Source organism: Pteropus medius, unplaced genomic scaffold, assembly GCF_902729225.1.
Source record: "Pteropus medius unplaced genomic scaffold, Ma_sr-lr_union100, whole genome shotgun sequence".
Lineage (NCBI taxonomy): Eukaryota > Metazoa > Chordata > Mammalia > Chiroptera > Pteropodidae > Pteropus > Pteropus medius.
In genome coordinates this window covers 1,588,355-1,608,330 of record NW_024342468.1, presented here as the reverse complement: position 1 = coordinate 1,608,330, position 19,976 = coordinate 1,588,355, and the positions used below count along the sequence as shown (strand labels likewise).

Below are 19,976 nucleotides of genomic sequence, written 5' to 3'. Positions count from 1 at the left end.
CTTTAAATTGTTTTAACATTTGATGTTTTTCAGAAATGTCTTGGTTATTTTTCCATGTGAACTTTGTAATCAGCTTATCTGGATATGTATTATTTCCTATATGCATCTATGTATTTATATACTTACATGCATTTTTGTGGCATTTTCGTGGCATTTTGTGGAAATTGCATTGCACTTACAGATTGATTTAGGGAGAATTAGCTTGTATATAATATTGAGTCTTCTTATTCAAGAACAGGACATATCTTTTCATTTATTCAAATTTTTTATGCTCCTCAGGATTTTAAAATTCTCATCATATAGATTTTGTCCATTTTTTTATTAAGCTTATTCTTGTTATCTTTTTTGTTGCTATTACAAGTGTGATTTTTTTCCCTTTGTATTTTCTCACTTTCCATGTTTAAAGGCAATTGATTTTTATATGTTAATTTTACATTCAGCTAGACGACTGAATTGTCTTTGGTAATAGATTTTCAAGTGGTTTTTTTTAAGATTTTTTTTTAGGATAAAATATCATCCGCTAATGTTGACAGTTTTACCTCCTGCTCTCCAGATTTATACGCGTTTCGTTCTCTTGTCTGATCGTGTGGGCCAGAACCCCTAGAACAAGTTTCCATAACAATAAGCGTAATTGGCATTTGTGTCCCTTTCTTCATCGAGACCAGCTGTGATATTTTGCAAGTGGCCACCGTTAAGTTCCGGTCACCTGGACTCCCGTGACCTTGGTTCATGGCGTTTTTCCCCTTCTCTGTCAACAGCGCAGTGACGGTCCCTATGCTCTGGTGCTGGTGCCCACGAGAGAGGTAAGCAGCCTCCCGTCTGGGAGGAGTCTGGAGCCAGGATTCTCAGTGGTACTGTACTCTGTTGGATTTGTCAGTGGCTCTACCATTTTTCTCTCTGCTGCACAAACGAACGTGCCCTTGCCCGGGAACTGCCCTTCTGGTTCCTGACCGGAAAAATTCAAGTACTCTGAAAATCATAAAGTAGGGAAAAGCATTTCCCTGTTACCTCAAAACTAACACTATACATTTCTGTCTTTTGAAAAGAAATTTAAATGACCAGATTTTTGTACTTTGTCCCCAACTGAATTCAAAAATAAAAGCAGTCAGCACTAACATTGAAAAATCTTTTTAGAAAGCTACTGGGCCAGAAATTTTACTTGTTCCTGAAAGGTAGGCTTCTTGGTATTCTTCTTCTTTTTTGGTAGAAAGTCTTTTTCGTCTGATCCATTTTATTTGTCCACAGAGGCAATTTTAGGCTAGGGCGTCTGCTTTGTGTATCAGACGCTAAACACTCTTCGCAGAGAGCTGGTCCAGGAGATGGAGGTCTCCACTCCGCCTTTTGCGCAGCCTGCAGTGCCCTCTCTCAGCTCCGCCCAGCGAAGGAGCAGACGTGGAGCTGTTTCCGTCTTTAAGGCAGCAGACGACTCCTTCCCTGGAACCCTAAGCCTGTGGGAATCCAGTACGCATCCTGCAGAAAGGGACGTGCGGAGGCTTTTCGATGGTTGTTAATGGTTACAACCCGCCTTCGTTTTCACGTTCCCTGGTTTCCACTGGGCTTTTTCATGTTTCTTTCCTTTAATAAACTTGGGGGGTGGCCCTCCCTCAGTCTTGGGCTGCTGCTCTGCCCTGGCATAGTCTCAGGATATAGTCGTGTCACCCGTAAAATCCCCAAAGGCTGGCCTGTTGCACCCCTGTCCTAGTTTACTCCTTCGTACCTATTACAGTCTTTCTCTGTCTACAGAGAGCTGAATTCAGGTCTCCATTTCGTTTTTTTTTTTTTTTTCCCCCATCTTTGTGCCCAGAGCCTTGTAGTCTCCGTGTGGCGCTCTGGGGATTTGAGCCAGCAGAGGGAGCACAAAACACTATTTTCACATGCATCCAGGAAATAGATGTGATGTTTCTACCCACATTCTACAATCTGACAGGTTTCAGAGTCAATCTAAGGGCAAGGTATATTTTTTGAGTTGATTCCGCAACAGGATTTTTATTTCCTTAAATCTTAACTTGAGGTCCACGTTCGGATCCTAATCGCTGTACGTTGTCTAAATTTTTTTTAAAAAAGAAGGGACATTGCTCATTATCTGTAACTTTTTGATATTTACAGCTGGCTCTACAAAGCTTTGACATCTTCCAGAAACTTCTCAAGGTAAGGCCAGCCATGAGTTCAGTTTTATCTTTTTTTCCTGATCTTTTGAGGAAAGAGAAAAGAGTATTTTCGAAGAGCGAGGCATTGTGCCGATGTCCTCCTGTCCCCCGGCTGTCTGTGCTCTCCCCAGGTGCAGCCTGGTTTTTACTAATCCAAACCTTACTAACCACCTGTTTCCAGCTTAGCAAGATTAGTAGCGTTTCCTGGTGCGTAAAGGTTCATTATAATCTATTCATCTTAGTCACAGGCAAGCCACATCTAGACATTCACAGGGACAGCAACCCTCGGTGGTCAACTGGAGAGCAACTTAAAATGCTGCGAGTAGGGTTTGTCAAAGAAGAAAGGGAAAGCATCAGAGCCCAAGGCGGCCGACCCACCGGATTAGAGCGAGTCAGTGAATTATATAAACGTCGCTTCGTGAATTATATAAACGTCCTAGCGCCATGCTGTACACCTGAAACTAATATAGAATAGAATAACATTGAATGCCAATTCTAATTGAGAAAAAAAGAATCTGTCCTTTCCTTTCATTAGGAGTGTGAGTGGGGAGGGTTGTGCTTGGGTTTTGTTTTAACCAAAAAGAGCAAAAGAAAAGCAGTAGACTTAACCGCAATGCATTTGTAATTCAGGCTCCACCGAGACAGGCAGAGTTGCTACTTGAATCACTTAAAAAGCTCCTGTTTCTCTTAGAGTGTCGGAAGCCTGTTGTTTAGCTCTAATTTGAGTTACTGCTGCTAGTGACCACGGGCATGGCAATACCTAGGAGTCGTGTCTGCGCAGTAACCTTACAGTGAGGAGCCTGAGCCCCCTTCCAGCTCCCGTGAGGAAGGGAGTTTGGAGTCAGTCTCTGTCTGCAGCAAGGGGCTTCGCGTTGACTGGTCTGTCTGTCTGCAGCCGTTCACTTGGATTGTGCCCGGAGTGCTCATGGGAGGCGAGAAGAGAAAATCGGAAAAAGCCAGGTAGGGGACGTTCGTTGTGGTGGATCCCTTCCTGAACCTGTCTGTCCTGCCTTCCTGTTCGGTAAGACTTGGTCCTTCCACACCTGGGGAGAGCCTCGTCCCAGACTCTGCTTCCTGCTCATGCGTAAGGACGGACCGAGTCGACAGGGAGCAGTCGCCTCCAGACGGCTGCTTTTAAAAATAGGGACGAACCTGCATGGGGCTCCTTTCTTACGTGGGCGTCGCCTTCTTAATTAACTCCCCGCCAGTACCTGCAGTTCTCCCCGGTTTAGTGTACAGCCCCCTCGGTGGCTCCCTTGTGGGAGGTTCCTTGGGAGTTTGGGGATTTCTTGTTTTACACAAAAACAAGATCATAAGCTTACATAATTCTTTGCATCTGGCTTTTTACATCTCAAAACATCGATTCCTAATTCTACTTTAAAGCTGGTAACGGGTGTCCGTAGAACATTGTTGCAACAAGTGAATCCCAAATTGTCTGCATTCTTTTTAAACCATTTTTATTGAATTATAGCTTAATGCATAGTAGTAACACCCAACTATGTTTGGTTTGTAACTAAAAAGTAAATATTAAATTCGAAAGATAAAAGTGTTGTTCAGGATTAGATTCAGCGGTAAACAGCAAAGGCGGCAAATAGCAGGAGCACAAACAACATGGAAGGTGTATTTTTCTTCCACATGTGAAAGAAGGCCGAGGTCGCCATCTAGGACTGGCATGGTGCTCCAGTGTCAGGACCCCGGCTCCTCCTGTCCTTATGTGCCACTAAGGGAGGCTTCCATTTACCTCACAGTCTTAGAAGGTTGCTGGAGATCCAGACATTACACCTAGTTTCCTTGCAGCAGGAACAAAGACAATCATACCTCCTCCCCGTGAAGGTGCCCGTGGGATTTGTATATATTCATTAGCCTTTTATCCTAATCCTAGAACGCAGGCCCATGATCATGCTTCACTGCAAGAGAAGCTGAAAAATACACTCAGCTAAAAATGGGAGACTTTTCTTACTATAGAATAATGGCATAAAGGATGTTTGGGTCGTCAGAAATTAGATTTATTCTACCTAGTCTATGAGGCAAAGCTAAGTCCATTATATGGAAGTTACGGTAAGAGCTCAGTATATAGAAAAACATTCTGGGACAACTCAGATAAGAGGATACCTGGCGTAAGAGCTTCCAGGAACAGGAAAGGTGACCACGTAGCTGGAATGTTCTAGAAAGGACCTGTGGGTCAGGTAAAAGGCATCATAAAGGTTTCTTTCAAAGTTAAGGTTTTATGATTTTAAAATACTTTCAAATCTTAACAATTATATTCTAGAGGAGAGAGGAACTTCAGAGAAAAATTAAAACTCACGTATATCTTTGTATCCACTTGTCATTATGTGTCACGATGTCAAGCAGTGGCACATCGATGCTAGACATGAATCTGTCTCCCTGGCCTTTTTCCTATGTTTTCTATTGATACAGCCCAGTTTGATTTCTTTTTTTTTTTTTCCATCAGTGTAATTTCAAACAGACTCCGCAAGGGAATAAATATCCTTATCTCAACTCCGGGGCGACTGGTGGATCACATCAAATCCACAAAGAACATTCATTTTAGCCGAGTACAGTGGCTGATTGTGGACGAAGCCGACAGGTGAGCCTCGTCTAGAAGCACGAAAGGCGGGAGGGGGCGCTGCTTCGCTGTCTTCGCCCAGCTCTGAGGCCCCCTTGGTATCCTATTCATTCTTCATGTCGATTGAAATTCCTTCTCTCCAAACCGCAGAATCTTGGATTTGGGTTTTGAGAAAGATATCACAGTGATACTCAATGCGGTCAATGCCGAGTGTCAGAAGCGACAGAACGTCTTGCTGTCGGCGACACTCACGGAAGGTGGGTTGCAGAGGTGCCCTCTGTTCTGCATTTGGTGGGGGGCAGCTGGACTGGGGATGTGTGCGGTTGTGGTTCTCAGCCCTGGGGACGGGGGCGGGGGATCTCAGAGGACCTCTTCTCAGACCCCGAGTCCTGCACCAGCCTCCCTCTTCCAGCTTCCAACACTCTGTGATCCCAGGGCATGGACAGAGGGGGAGCGGGCGGGTCCCCGATCCCGAGTCACCGTGGGGACGGTGCTGCTGGCGCTCACGTCAGGGCGGAGAGGAAGAGAAAGGCCATGTGGTCTCGGGACGCGCTTATTGTGATCACGGCCCACCTGGGAGCAGGGCTCTTGTGCCGACAATGGTGACCTCTGACCCCAGTGCGCATTTTAGTGTGGTCACCCTGCCTCTCTCCTGAAGAGACAGTGAACCAGAAAATAGGTCGTCTTTAAGCCGTTTGTGTTTACCATCCTCACGAGATAGGAACTTTGCTCTCTCTCATAGATGGGCGCACCGGGGCTTGGGAAAGCCACGTCACTCCCCACGAGTCACCCACACAGTGGTCCTTGTTTGAGCGACAGCACAACTTGCGTGTTCTTCTGTCTGGTTTACTTGTTTTGCCGACCGCCCATGGTGCCCATGTACCAGATACCGTGCGTGTGACTCATCAGCAGTTTGAGTGCGTCCTCAATAATAGTGATGTTACGAGATGATCTGTGGAAAAGGGGTTCTGTGCTCCAGAAGTTTGGGAAACGCCCCACATTACCTCCTCGGAGATTCATGATGTACCCCCACACAGTAAAGGTCCTGAGAAGGCCTGTAAACCCCACGAAGCCTTTTTTTCAGGGTTTCCATAACTTACTTGACCACAGAATCCTCTCTAGGGTTGGGGGGCGGCGGGCAGCCACCTGTTAGTGTCCCTTTCAGTGGTCTGCCACAGGTCCGAGTTTAGAAATGCTGGGCAGATGGGTCATTGGGCCATGGGAAGGAACCAGGGGGGTCCGCCCCACCAGACTGACAGTTGGCAGGTCCGTGCTGGCACTTGGTGGCATCTGTCGGGAGTTTCCCGGTACGCCTGGTATGTGGCGTGTGTGGGAGTGCATACCTGGCCAGGTCCGTGGCACGTGCATGTCATCTATCTGCCTTTTTCACTTTCTATCCAAGGGGTGGCCCAGCTCGCCGATATCAGTTTACTCAACCCAGTCAGTATTTCTGTCCTGGAAGAAGGCTACGGACAGGCTAACCCACAGGGCGGAGGAGCTCTTGAAGTCTCCGCTCCACAAACCAGCGACGAGTTGGACAGCTTCGCGATACCGGAGGGTCTCGATCAGCACGTGACCTTGGTTCCCAGCAAACTGAGGCTGGTCTCCCTGGCGGCCTTCATCCTGCAGAAGTGCGCGGTAGGACTGGGGACTGGACCCGGCTCGATCGAGGGCACAGAGACCTGTTCATGTCGGGCACTGGTAGCTGCATGGAGACACGCACGCGTTTTCTAGCCAGGGCGTGTGCGTGAGTGTGGCCCTTCACACGTGTCAGCCAGTGGTCCAGGACTGTGGGAAAGAATCAGAGATCAGTGAGGGCCAGTGTGTTCAGCTTGAGATTGGCCTTAAGCATCTTGCCTGGGACTGACGCCAGGGCTGGGCGCATCACAGGTGGACACGTGCTGGACGTGGGGCAGCCCTAGGGGTCTGTACTTGGGTTTTTGAAAGATCCGTAGTATTTCTGTAATTGTTTGCCGGGTTCACCTGATAACTTTCTCTGGTCCCTGGGGACGTAGTGGGAAAGCGTGACAATGAAGCGTCAGGGTTTCCTGCGGACGGGTTGTGCGTGGCGAGCCCAGAGTGGGGGGAAGAGCTAGTGCGCAGCGTCACTCTACCGCGTGTCGCTCCCAGGGGTGGGGCCCCGTTTGAGGCCACAGCTCTGTCATTTTCCCGTCCAGCGTTCTTTGTAGCGCGAAACATTGGTGTTGCTGGGGTTTTTTTTTTTTAGTAATTCAAAGTCGTCAGCCCCCTATATTTCCTATGGGGCCGGCGTGACTGCATTTCAGAGAGATGCTCGTCTTGGTGTCGCCTAACCCTAACGTGTGGTTGCTTTCTCCCTCGGTACCGACGCAGTTCGCAGCCGACCAGAAGATGATCGTCTTTTTCCCGAGCTGCGAGCTGGTGGAGTTCCACTACACGCTCTTCGTCCAGACCCTGCTGCCCCGCCCGGGGGCCCCGGCCGCGGCGCCCTTACCATCCGGCTCCACGCAGTTGAAGTTCCTGCGGCTGCACGGGGGCCTGGAGCAGGAGGTGAGCAGCACGCCAGCTTCCCCCCCCCCCCCCCCCCCACGGGCTGAGACCCCGTGAACTTGAACTCGTCCTCCAGGGTCACAGAGCTTCCTTGGCAGGCTCTGCCGGGCTCAGGAAGGATAAGCCTGCCACGGGCGACCCACTGGACCTGGACGCCGGTCCCGCTGCCCTACCAGTGTGGCGGGGGAGCCTATTGTTCCCGTCGGCTCTCGCTCCCCAAGCTGGGGGCTCGCAGGCCCGCTTGGCCCGCGTCTACCTCAGCCAGCTGTTAGGGCAACAGAGTACCACTGAGTAGCTGGCACCAGGGAAGGCTTTTGCCTTTTTAGTACCCAGTGTGTAATTAGGGCTTGATGTCTTCAAATTAAGAGCATTAATGGAGCTAAATTGTGGATCCCATATGGTACCGCTGAGCGTGGCTGCTGTCCCTGTCAACAAGCGCAGCGCTTCCCTCTCCACACTTCTGGTTGCGAGAGGGTCGTGCATGCCGCGGGGCCTCGGTCCGGCCTCGGCTCTGCGCGCCGCTTTTGTTCAGCGGGCAGAGCGTGACGCCGTCCTAATGCTGGGAGCCGGGCTGCGGAGGCTCGGCCCGCTGCTGGTCGGTAGGCTGTCCATTCAGGGAGCCGGGCTGGAGCATGCTGGAGCCGTGGAAGGGAGGACGGCTCGGGCCTGGGGACAAGGGCCCTCTTGTCCTCGCGGAGAGGTTACCAGGCAGCTTAGAAAATTAGAGCGAAAGGAAGCCAGAAATCCGAACGAGAGCGGACAGAACCAGCTTAAAAAATCAAAGTTTTTAGGATTGAAAGGTGCATTAAAAAGGTTATCAAGTCCAATCACACGCTTTGTTTTTGCTTTTCTATTTTAATAATTCAGAAAATGGAGGCTCAGAAAAGTGAATTTGCTGAAAGTCACTCAAGGTCACAGCTGCTTATTTGCTACAAGATTACACAAAGTCAGTTTTTACCTTGTACACCCCTGATTCAATTGAGTTTGTCGATTTGATAATGTGATACCATTTACGATTTTTTTTAACTTAGTTTATTAATCCTCTGGGCTGTTTTCACCAGGGGTGTTCTGCATGGTGAGTCTGAGGGAGGTGGAGGAGCTGGGTATAATCTCAGAGTCTGGGAATTCAAATAGGTCATCCAGAAGATTCTGTCATTAAATGATTTCCAACTCTCATTGTAATAGGATGGTATCTGGCAGAGTGCTTACAGCTGGGGCAGACTGCTTGTGTTCTAGTCGTGGCTCTGCTGTCTACCAGCTGTGTGACCTCACAAAAGCATTTAGCCTCTCTGTGCCTCAGTTTCCATGTCTCTAAAATGGAGCTTATGATAACATGTTGTTTCTAGGGTGGTTGTGATGCTTGATCGAGTCAGTACAGACAAAGCGCTCAGCACAGGGCTTGGCACATAGCAAGTGCTCAGTGAACGTTAAGTGCCACTGTTCATTTAATAATTGTTGGTATTTCGCTTATGTTGTTTTGTTCCTGAAGCCACCTTCACAGTCTCCTCCAGAAACGGGTAGAAGATGGGAAAATTCATTTTGTGAATGCTGAGGTCGAGCGTCTTGTCCCAGAGTAAGCTAAGATAGTCACAGTCACGCTTTCCTGGTGTCTTATGCTGGCCACTGTTCCATGTGACCTGTGGTCTCCCTAAGTGATTGACGTGACCACAGCCAAGTACGTGGGCACCGGAGGAAAGTCACCGTTTGAGGAGGTTGCTACGTGGTTGTTGGGTTGAGGAGCTGGTTAGGTTTTCTCCTCACCCCAAATCTGACTACTTCACGGTCAGTGTTGAAGGCGATTCGGGCTTTCGTGAACTCTTCTGATTTTGACTCTACAATGCAACCATTAAAAACGTCCCTTATAAAGACCAGGTAGCAAGTGACAAATGCGGCAGTCCTTGTGAGGGTCCGAGCACCGACTGTGGAGCACAGCTCCCTGGGTGCAGGTATCTGCCCAGCCCTTGGCCGTGTGCGCGCATCCCTTGGGCAGGTGTGTCAGCCTCTCTGTGCCTCCGCCTCTTTACCTGGAACGGGCGGCGGCAGCACCTGCTCACAGGCCTGTTGCACCCAATGCCCCATTGTAAGCTCTGCCAGGTAGAGCGCGGGCCGGCGGCTGGCATGCAGCAGGCTTCAGTCTGTGTTGGCTTTCTGCCCACTGTCCTGAGTGAGGGGCCAGTCACGTGGAGGCCCGGAGCAAGGTGCACCTCTGTGACCCAGTGGCCGTGCCAGAATGGAGGGACAGACCTCACCTTTTCCTTTTTCCAAATTTGTGGTCATTTTGGTTATATTTCCTTTTTCGTTGCTGACAGATGGACACGGTGGAGTCTCAGCCGCTTGCAGCTCTGTGACTCACACGCACTGGGCGGGTGCCCTTTGCAGGTTCACACCGAGCCGTTTAAGTGGGCGCACCTTTTGGCCCAGCAAGGCTGCCTTTAGGAACTTACCCAGAGAGAACGAGTAAGCGCGTCCACAGCTGCTGATCTGCAGAGATGTCGATCACGGTTGTTTGGAACGGTAAACAGTTGGTGACAACCTCAGGTGCCAGTTATGGGTCATTGGGCACACCCATTCGACTGCGTCCTGTGTAGTCACGAGAGACCATGTGGGTTTGGGGTATTTATCGGCCTGAAAAGACGTTTGCTTTCTGCCAGGAGGTGATGAGAGCGTGTGCACAGCGTGCGTAGCATGGCGCCGATCCGCCTCGCACTCGGTCACGTTGCGCGCAGAAACGGGGCCAGAGGAGCGTGGGGTCACCAGCGCCGGCGTTGCGCTCTGGGAGGCGGAATGCTTGCACTCTTTTCCTTTGACGGACATGTAATTGTCTTACGGTTAAAATACACGGGTTTTGTAATTTTTCACCTTTTAAAAAATAAGTTTTTAAAAAACTTCCCTGTAGAAAAGGTTGGTCGGTCTTCACTCCTCTAGCCCACCTGTAGGAAATCGCGTTTAGCGTAAATTCAGTCACTCGCGTGCCATGGCCTTCCCTGCCCTTACGGTTGGCCATTTCCGAAGGATGTGCCCACGGTGGCATCGTCTTACTGAGGCGTGCGACGTAGCCAAGAAGGCCAGCCCTGTGAGTTCCGGGCCTTGCGAGGAGATGTGAAGAATCCACTTCCTCGGCGGAGCCTCTCTGTGCCTCCTGTGGTGCAGCACACGGAAATGGGGCAAGCCGTGGGAATCCGAGCTGCCTCGCTGGAATCCATCTCGGAGTTGTAAGGCTTTTTTCCCTTTTTTTTTTTGTAGGACAGAATAGCCGTGTTTCAAGAATTCTCCCATTCCAAAACGGGCATCCTCCTTTGCACGGTACGTACCCTTCTCTACTCCACGTGATTGGTGATTGCAACATTTTCTCTCTCGACAATTTGAACTTGCGGCCAGCTCCACAGAGAGCAGGAATACCAGGGGCCTCTTGGTGTGGCTGGTCCCTTTGCACTTCTGGTTTGTCACCTGACTCTGTCACGGATAGCCGGCCGCCACTGTGCAGAAGACTTAGCGATTTGCTCACTAATAGTGACAGCTGTTGGTCTGAAAATGTGTGAATCTTGGTGATTTCTACCCACCAAAAACTTGTAAATTACAGCTATCGGGAGTAATTAGAGCTGAGAAAGTCTTTCCACAACAAAGCGGCTCTGCTCGCGTCGCTCACCTTTTCTTAAAGGAGAGGAGAGCAGATGCGCTTGGGCGGGTCTTATCGGCTGTTGTCTGCAGCTCTCGTCCGGCCTGCCGGTTCTGGGTCTGCGGCCGTGAGGGCTGCCGCCTCCGGCACGGCGCTCGTGCTCTTTCGAGATGGAAAACTCGCACTTCCCACGGCCCCCTTCTCTGGGGATTCGCGTCACTGTAGTTGTCGCTTGCCCCCAGGGTTAAAAGACCTTCCCTGTTTGGGCCATCTCGGATGATGGCACTTAATCCCTAACTGATAATTTGCAGAATCCCTGTATATACGATAATGAAATTACACGATAAGTCGGGTAATTCAGTGAACGGTTGGTTGCTGGATAGAGGAAACAGACATTTAGCCCCTTGAATTCCTGCGCTGTGTTCCGCTTCAGAGGTCGTAGAGATCGTTTTCTTCCTAAAGTTAGCGTGTGGGCGAGCGCTGCTGTGTCTTGTGTGTGGCCGTGTACAAGATGGAGTGCCTGGTCACCTGCTTGTCATAGTGTGCTAGTTCTCACGCGCGTGGCAACCCCTTCCCTTTAGGAAGGGCATCCACAGGTCACATGCTTGTGTTTGCTCTAAAAGCACCCGCAAATACCTAAGTAAGCTACATGGTAAAGAACTTTGCCAAAAATCTCTATGTCCGGTAGTACCTTCTGGAACTGGACCCCTTCCTGTCTCTGTCCCCATTTCTCCTCTTGCTTCTTACCCAGGCCCCCCTTTCAGCTCCTCGAATGTGTCATTCTCGCATTTTGTGGCCATGGGGCCTTGGTACATGTATTTCTTCTGCCTGGGACGCCTGCCCTGACTTCGACTGACCCCTAATTAGGTCTCAGCTTTAAAGTTCATTTTTTCAGAAGGTGGGGCTCCTGGAGCCCCAGTTCTCCGTTTGGCCCTCCTGACCACTCTGCATCTCTTTACGGCACTCATCACACCAGGCCTGGGTGTCCTCCCACCAGACGACAAGCTCGTGAAGGCAGGACGGTGTCGTTTCCAGTTCTGCCCCAGCGTCAGGCACAGAGCAAGTGTGCAGTGGGCCCTCAGTGTTTGTGGATGGCATGTGTGGGTCATCGAGGCCCAAGAAAGTCGATGTTGAGGACCACAGACATGTGCCTTTTCTAAAGATGAGAGGCCAAGATATACTTGCTCGTTGGGCATAAACTCACATTTTCATACGTGGTGTTATCTGAGGAGGGAATGGCACACGTGTATCTTGAGCCAGAAAGCAGTAGGAACCTGTGCGTTGCAGTTGGGGTTAGGATCAGAACACAGTCTTCTATCTTTGGCCCTTAAGATGCTGGAATTGTCCCTGGTGGGAAATTGTCAAGTCTCTTAGTGTACAAGCGCTACGGCGTTATGGATGTGGGTGAGCTCCGAGCGTCAAAACTCTAGGTGTTTGTAGGTCAGTTTGTTCAGGTTGGTTTGGTTTGGTTTTGGTTTTTCTTGCTCTTCATGGAAGAGAAGATCATTCTTTCTGAAATGTAATTCCCAGTGGGGTCAAAACACATGCTGACTTTCCTTGTTCGGCCTGGCTGACACCTGCGGGCAAGGGATGTCAGCTGGACACAGGGCACCAGTGACTTGGCAAAGCACAGCTCTCCCCCCTTTCACGCCTGCCAGTCCTGGTGCCACGGGGAGAGCAGACTCACTTGCCACAATCTGATGTCTCTCAAATCTCTTGGTTCATGTCCCTTTGCTCGTTCAGGTCGCTTCCAGTGCCCGGTCCCCTCCCAGAGTCATCTCGTCCTTACCCTGGGGTGAGGATTACTGCAGAAGCCCTGGGGCGGCGGGGGCGGGAGGGGCATCTCCCTTATTTCTAGGCCGAGATCCGAGCACGGCTTCCTGGGAGCAGAGTTCTCCTCCACTCTGTGGTCCTCCTACGGCTGCCATATTTGTTTGCTTTAGCCGGACGCTTCTGGCGTCTGAGCTGTGGGGCGCATGAGACGCGCTGTAATAGATCATGCCTGGGTTGGGGGGGTATTGTCGCTCGGCGTCCTTTGAAGCAGCCTGTTGCTTGCCAGGTCCTGCGAACGCTCCCCAGGAGCCTCCTTAGTGTTAATGAGGAATGCGGGCCACTTCAGGACACGGCAGATGGAGAACTGGCTTCTTCTGATAGAGAGGAATCGCGTTAGCTGCCGCGTGGGGCTTTCCCCCTTCACACCGTTCCTTTTGCCATTTTGATTTATCATCCCAAGGTCTTTCTAACGGGGCCAGAAGACTGAAAATCTGGGAATTATGGTGTAACTACACAAAAGCCCACAATTACACCATTTCCTTTCCTGCTAGGGAGTCCCCCTGCACCCCATTTTCCTCCCTCTCTATGTCCTGTTATTAGGAACAATTAAGGGTGTGTGTGTGTGTGTGTGTGTTTCTTTCATCTCAATTACAAACATCTAAAAGCAAGGAACTTTTTAATTTCATGCTCTGTAGTCTTTCAGGGCCTGATACAGAGCTTTGTATGCTGTGGGTTCTCAGGCCGCGTGACCATGGTGACATGGAGGCCGAGGTGGAAGCGGGGTCAGGCAGGAGGTACCCATTTGTGAAGGAAAGAGAGTCTTTATACTTTTGAAATGTAATTTTTATGTTCTCTAGAAAATTAGATCTAAGAAGCAGCCAAAGTTAATAAGACAGGAAGGATTAGCAGGAAGGAGTCATCCGAGAGTTCAAAGCCGCTTTCCAGATTGAGCTAAGAAATCTGAGGAATCGGGTCTCAGATATGGGGTTACCTCCAGGACGTTTCCTCCTGTTTATGGTGCAGACCTCACCGTGGCTTTTAATACCATCGTCACGTCGATGAGCTGATAGAGACACGCCACTGGGTGACGGCAAACGGTGTTTCCAGGTGGCCTCTGGTTTTAAGGCTGGTCGTAGGCTTTCTGCTGGTACGCATGGTGCTCTCTGGTTGTCCCTTGGTTGTCCCCAGATGACCAGAGCACGGCCACCTCCCAGCAAGGAGAGGCACTTCCGGCTCCACCCAGGTGTGCTGGCCGCATGCTCGTCGGAATACACCGCACTGTCCCTCTGAAGGTCCCCATCGCCTGTGCTGCTTTCCTCCACTGTCTCACTTTATTTCTTTTTTCACTCAAAATACAGTTTTGTCTGTGCAGTTCTTAATTTTCTCTCCTCCTGGGGCATCTCCATGTGCCAGGGGCCCAGGAGACAAAGGAGTGGGCCCATCAGAGTCACGAGCGTGTCAGTTCACAACCCAGAGTAAATGTACTTTCTCGGTTTTCTCTGGGGCATGTTTTTTAGGTAAAGTTTATCTTTCCACTTTATTTCCTCGTGTTAATGGCAAGATCATTTGGAGATTGCTGGCTGCTGACTCGGTTACGCTAACTCATGTTGCCAGTTTTTTGGCGGCCGCAGCCAAGATCTCTCGCCTCTGACAGCTTCTCCTTCCTCCTCTGATTACGCAGCCCAATCTGTCACCCGGACAACGGGGGCCCGTACCCCGCTGATGGCTTTCCACACACGGCAATAATGACTTTTGGCAGGCCAGAAAGGCGGCAGAGGCGAATTTGCTGCGTCCCTTGCTCAGAGAGCCGGCAGGCCCCCTCTCTCTGTTAGTAAAAGCACTTTGTGAGGTTCTTGGGTAAATAAATGAGTCATTTTAATCCAACTGACAGGCTGGCACCTGAGCAAGCTGCCTTCCATCTGTACTCCTTGGTCTCATGGAGGCAGCCAATTGTCGAGCCCAGGGCCTTCAAGGCCGCACCGTTGAGCGTCTTTCAGAACTGACTTTAGCGATTCTTTTGCCCTAATTAGGTTAAAGGGCTGCAGTGGGGCCGGATCTCAGTTCTGAAGGTGGGCGGAGGACCGGGGCCTTCGCTGAGTCTTAGCGGGTCGCGGTTTCTGTTGCTCTGGTGCTGCTGCCGACGGCATGCCAGGCGGAGGGAGGGCGCCCCCGCCTCTCCCAGGGGCCCGGGGTGCGAGCGGGGGGCGGCGTCTGATTGCTACCATGCCAGTGCTTGCTTTATCGTGAAACGAGTGAAGCACTTGGGTTGATAATGCTTGAAACACGGTTTGCATACACCGTCTCTTCTGGTCTTCACAGTGACCCCATGAGATAAATCGGGTAGGTCTTATAGTCGTTTTATGGGTGGGTAAACTGAGGCTCAGAGAGCTGGGCTGATACGCCCAGGTCACATAGCTGCTGAAGTCATACCGCAGTCCAGTTCTCTCTGTTCCTAGATAGGAAGACTGTTCCTTTCCCCCATTCTCTGTGGTAGCCCAGGCTCAGAGCAGAAGGAAGCACTTAAAAGAACAGCTGGATTAATTCTGAGCAGTGACTGGCTGTCGGTGAGGTCCCCTGCCCCACCACAAGAAGTAGCGGGGCGGGGAAGACTGTGTCTCAGCCGGTGGTTTGAGCTGGATCACCCAAGTGAGAGACCCTGAACAGTCTCAATGACAAGCTGCTGGCATTCTTCCTAAGTCACTGTTTCATCGTGTCCGTACTCAGTGACTTTCATGAACATCATATGTTGTTTTAGTTTTGCCTGTTTTTTTTTCTTTCTTTTTTCTTTTTTAGGCGAGGCAACCCGCAGTTGACCTCACAGATTGCAAGGACCTTATCAGCTCACAATCCCTTATTTTTTATTTTTACGCCTACAGCACCTGGTCTTCTGGGTGGTCTCCCATCCAAGTACTAACCAGGCTTGACCCTGCTTAGCTTCCGAGATCAGACGGCGTCGGGCTTGTTCAGGGTGGCATGGCCGTAGACTTTGCCTGTGTTTCTTGATTGAATCTGCGAAGCCGACACGCATTAAATGTTTCACGAAGCCCACGTGAACCACTGTGGCAGCCCACAGACTGCACGCACCTCACACTGCAGAGCATGGGAACGAGATCCTTTCTCAACGGAGCTGAGCAGATTTAGGGGCCCCCAGTGTTTCTGATGCCAGCTGTGGTTGGCGTGGAAAGCAGCGTCCCTGCCTCTAGGCAGAACACCCCAAACAGTGTTCTCAGAGGCGCCCGCTCCAGAACGTCGGCCTTTGGTTTCAGGGCTGTGGGGACCGTCTGAAAACACCTCGTGGTGGCTGACGCACTTTTAGTGCATTAAGCTCCTGCTTGACCCTTAATAAATGTGGCCTGGCCCCTGATCAGAGGGTGCCAGCCGCCGCAGGTGTGTCAGAGTGCAGGCTGCAGAATCCCGCCCCGCCCCCCGTGGTCCTTCTGGGGAGTTAGATGTTGCTGGGGGTATCTTCCTCGGGTCCTGCCTCTGAGCCTGGGGGATGCAGGGAGCGATCGTTTGAATGTGCTTCTTGCAGAAACTTTGCGTAGTGTTATTTTTCAAAAACTAATTATGCATAAGATTCTTAGCAGTGCCTGCAGTGACGGGAGAGGGAGGAGGGCTGGTCCTCACAGAAGAGCGCCCGCTCTCCCACGGAAGGGAGGGATGGACTTGGGAAGTCATCATTTGGCAGCCATCAGGGTAACAATCGAGCCGGACAAGCAGCACCAACAGATGCTAAACCCTCAGGCAAAGGTTCTGGGAAGCCGTCTGCGGGATTCACTCCTCCGTTCCCTTAATTACAAAGGCGAAAGGCACCTTCACAGTGGAGAGCGCTGGCAGACACCACTGACTCAGGTGGCTGGACGCGGCACCACCAGTGCAGGACAGGCTGCACTAGCGTGCCCCCCATGTGCCGCACTGGGAGGCACACAGCACCCTGACACCGTGTCTCTGCCAAAACGCCTCCCCCGGTCTCACCGTGAGGAAGTAGCGGGACAAACACGGGTCTGGGGTGTTCCTCAAGACGTCTGCGGACTTCAACATCGACGGTTATCAAAACAACACTAAGTGAGTAAAGGACAGGGGCGGCATTCTAGACGAAGGGGTGTGATAACTCTAGAGGGGTGCAACAAAACCTGCACGATCCGTGGTTCAGCCCTGGGTTGGGGAAGAAAAGCAGCTCCGAGAGTCGTCTTCAGTGCAGTTGGACAAGTCTGACTACGGACTGAATATTAGGAAGTAATGTTGTTCAACAGGAGACTCTTTAGGAGTGATGATGGCGTCGTGGCTCCGTAGAAGAATGTCCTTTTACCTGGGAGAAATGTGCCAAAGTGTTTAGGGGTCAAGTGCCGTGGCGTTTCCAGTGTACCTTCGGATGGTTCAGAAAACCGTGCCTGTGGAGAGCAGGAGAGCGCAGACGCGCCAGAAACCGGCCGCTGATGGGTCTCCGTGGCGGTGCGCAGGCGCCACTCGCGTGCCGCTCCTGTCTCCTCTGTAGGTTTAAATGTTTCAAAATAAAAACGTGGGGGAAATACATACTCATTGTTAAAAAACAAAACAGACAACACAGAAAAATGCAAAAAGTGAAAATCACGAGAATCCTTCTGCCTAGAGATGACCACGGTTGACCCTTTGAGAACATCCTTCCAGGTGTTGGTTCTTAGTTTATCTGTGGATCTTCTGTCCGTTTATCCATCTGTTTAATGGATTTTTTGTTTTTGTCTTGCTTTGTTTTTACCCTTCTTTTTTTTCCCTGAAGATTTTGGTGGCAGAAACCAGCCTATTTGTCCTTTAGGCTACTCCACATTTCAGATTTGCCTGACGGCGCCTGGTGGTGATGTTGAACTTGTTCCTGCCGCCCCCAGATTACCTCTAAACTAGCAGCCAGGTCTAGACCCTGGTTGGAGTCAGACTGTCAGGTCTTGCTTCTGTTTTGGCAGCAGTAGGTGATGCTCCGTACTTCCTGTTGCATGACAGCTGGCCATCTTACTTTTTCATTATGTCAGAACGTTCACATGGCCTCAGAGTCAAAGTCACAAAGGGCCGTTAGAGGAATCTGGCTTCCATCTGTTTCCCCTCTGCCCCGTTCTCCTCCTTCTTCTCTGGATAACTGTTTCGATGAGCTGGTGGGTTTTTCCCTCCATTTTTTTTGTTTGTTTTTTTTTTGAAATTTGAGCGAATATATTTTATTTCCCCCATTTCTTACACAAAAGCATACTGCCCACACTTGAAATCGACACACTCAAGATTCTCCATGTCAGTACATAGGAATCTTCATTCCTTCCGTGGCTGTATCATTCTCTGTTGTATGAGGTAGGTATTGCCATGTTTTTTTTCAACCTGTATCCTCCCAGACCTCCAATTACGGATGGTGGTGAAACAGATACCCTCGTACGTATGTCATCTTGTGTTTTTGCTGGCGTCCCTGTGGGTGGATTTCTAGGAGTGAGATTGTTCTGGGTCAGAGGGAGAAAGTGCATATATAATTTTGCTGGATATTAACCAAATTCTCCCGCTTTAAAGGGTTTCTCCCATTTTGCATTCCCACCGCAGCCCATGAAGGTACAGCATCTTTTCTGACGTTGGAACAGTATAATGTAATGTGGCCAAGGAATAATAGTTATTTTGAGGATCAGTCGAGGTAACGCAGGTAAAGTGCTCCACAGTGTCCGGTGTGTAGGGAGCGCCTGGTAAATGTTGGCTGGCGACATCGTTGTTAGGAGTGTTAGCGAGTAGATGAATGCTAAGTGTAAATGATCAGTGAAGACCAGAAGATTCCCATTTTCTAGTCACTCTGCCGGAATGGCCAGAAACCAGAGAGCGGAGAGTCTTTGCTCTTTAGGTAGCGACCAGCTGAAAAGAGAAAATGGCTCTCCATTGCTTAGATGGCCTTCGTCTGCCTGGCTGCCCTTGACCTGCATCTGATGTAGCAGGCCAGAGGGGCAGCCCCTACTCGATGCTTGCTGCTCTCTGAGGCTACGAAGCACAGTCCTCAGAAAACGCTCCGCAGCTCACTTCCACGAGGGACCACCTCGGAGTGATCTTCCAGAAGCCCTGTCGTCGTTAGCATCACCGATAGGGACGGGATGGGTGTAGTCACCTGTGAATGCACTCATCGTAGAGTGGGTTTCAGGTAAAATGTAATAGTGGAGCATGCCAGAAGTTTCCAGAGTTCTTCCACGGCGCAGCTGATAACAGCCTCTTGAAGCTCTCGGGCCGACCCGCAGGTGGTGTCTGGTGACGCAGGTCGTGACGGCCTCACCGGCGGGTTCCGTAGAACTCGCCCCTGAATCAGAATTTTAACCACAAATGGTCTTCAGTGGCTTCCTGGAGTTGTATGCCAACAGCTTTGTGGGGTGCAGGCACATTGGTGGGGGTGAGCCCTCGTGGTGTGCATTAGATTAGAATGGGCCTGTGACCTCCTAATCGTTCAGGAACTCAGTCCTAATCCCTATTCTTTTCTGTTTTGAAGGACGTTGCGGCTCGGGGCTTAGATCTCCCTCAAGTCACGTGGATTGTTCAGGTAATTTTTTTAAGTTGTTAAGGTGTGAGCTTGAGGCAGGAATGTATGATCGTGAGTAAATGCGTTGGCTTTAACTAGAATAATTATTATTACCCTCTTGGGTGTTGCCCTGGTAACCAGGCAGCAACCAGCCTCCTCTGCACAGTCTCCCGACATCTCTCCTTAACCCAGCCCACCTCACCGCTGCAGCAAAACAGCCAGACTGTGCAGTCTCGGGAGGGAGGGGCAGGCTCCCCTGCTCCCAGACTAATGCATGTCACAGTGTCCGCAGTGACGGGAATTACCCAGGCCTCTCGGAGGCCTCACTGTCCGGGAGGAGATGGCCCAGCTGTCCTGAGATCCATGTCCTGTACATTGACCCGCAGGGGGCAATTAAGTCCATGACAGCATCTTATACATACCTCCGGCCTTAGACGCTTTGCCGGAGGGTACAGGTGTTCGCGCTAGTCCAGTGGTTTTAGATTTTACCTTTTTGTTAGCCTGCAGAGTGATGTTTTTAAGCCCTTCTGTGTAGGGACCAGGGGACACGTGCCCTGTTTACGTGAGTCATGGTTTATTCACATTTTAGTGGAATCGCATGCCTGTCACTGGCTAGGAAGTCTGAGCTGCTCACTGCAGATGGTCACTTTGCGACTGGAGGCATTGCGTCGTCTTTCCCGCTGGCCACAGAGCAAATTAAAGACGAGACGAGAATCATTTTAACGTGCGGAAGGCTAGACACATCAAATTGACCATTTAGAGCCTTTTTATAATGTGAATATTGATTAGTTTAATGTGCCTGGCCTCCCATATATCTATCATACTTGTCTTGGTCCTCTGACCTTT

The 19,976-nt window shown here is 50.4% G+C and overlaps 1 protein-coding gene and 1 pseudogene across 2 annotated transcripts in view; one reads left to right on the top strand and one right to left on the bottom strand.

Moving 5' to 3' along the window:
• Positions 1-19,976, top strand: part of DDX31 (DEAD-box helicase 31) — a 67,825-nt gene that overhangs the window by 13,885 nt on the left and 33,964 nt on the right. For both annotated transcript variants that reach the window (XM_039862933.1, XM_039862932.1), the window contains exons 7-15: positions 759-803; positions 2,107-2,148; positions 3,043-3,107; positions 4,615-4,734; positions 4,864-4,970; positions 6,116-6,351; positions 7,066-7,242; positions 10,486-10,545; positions 19,101-19,151. In XM_039862933.1, the coding sequence (XP_039718867.1) occupies positions 759-803; positions 2,107-2,148; positions 3,043-3,107; positions 4,615-4,734; positions 4,864-4,970; positions 6,116-6,351; positions 7,066-7,242; positions 10,486-10,545; positions 19,101-19,151 (903 nt within the window). The remainder of the gene's footprint in view (positions 1-758; positions 804-2,106; positions 2,149-3,042; positions 3,108-4,614; positions 4,735-4,863; positions 4,971-6,115; positions 6,352-7,065; positions 7,243-10,485; positions 10,546-19,100; positions 19,152-19,976) is intronic.
• On the bottom strand, positions 15,499-15,616 carry LOC120602766 (uncharacterized; annotated as a pseudogene).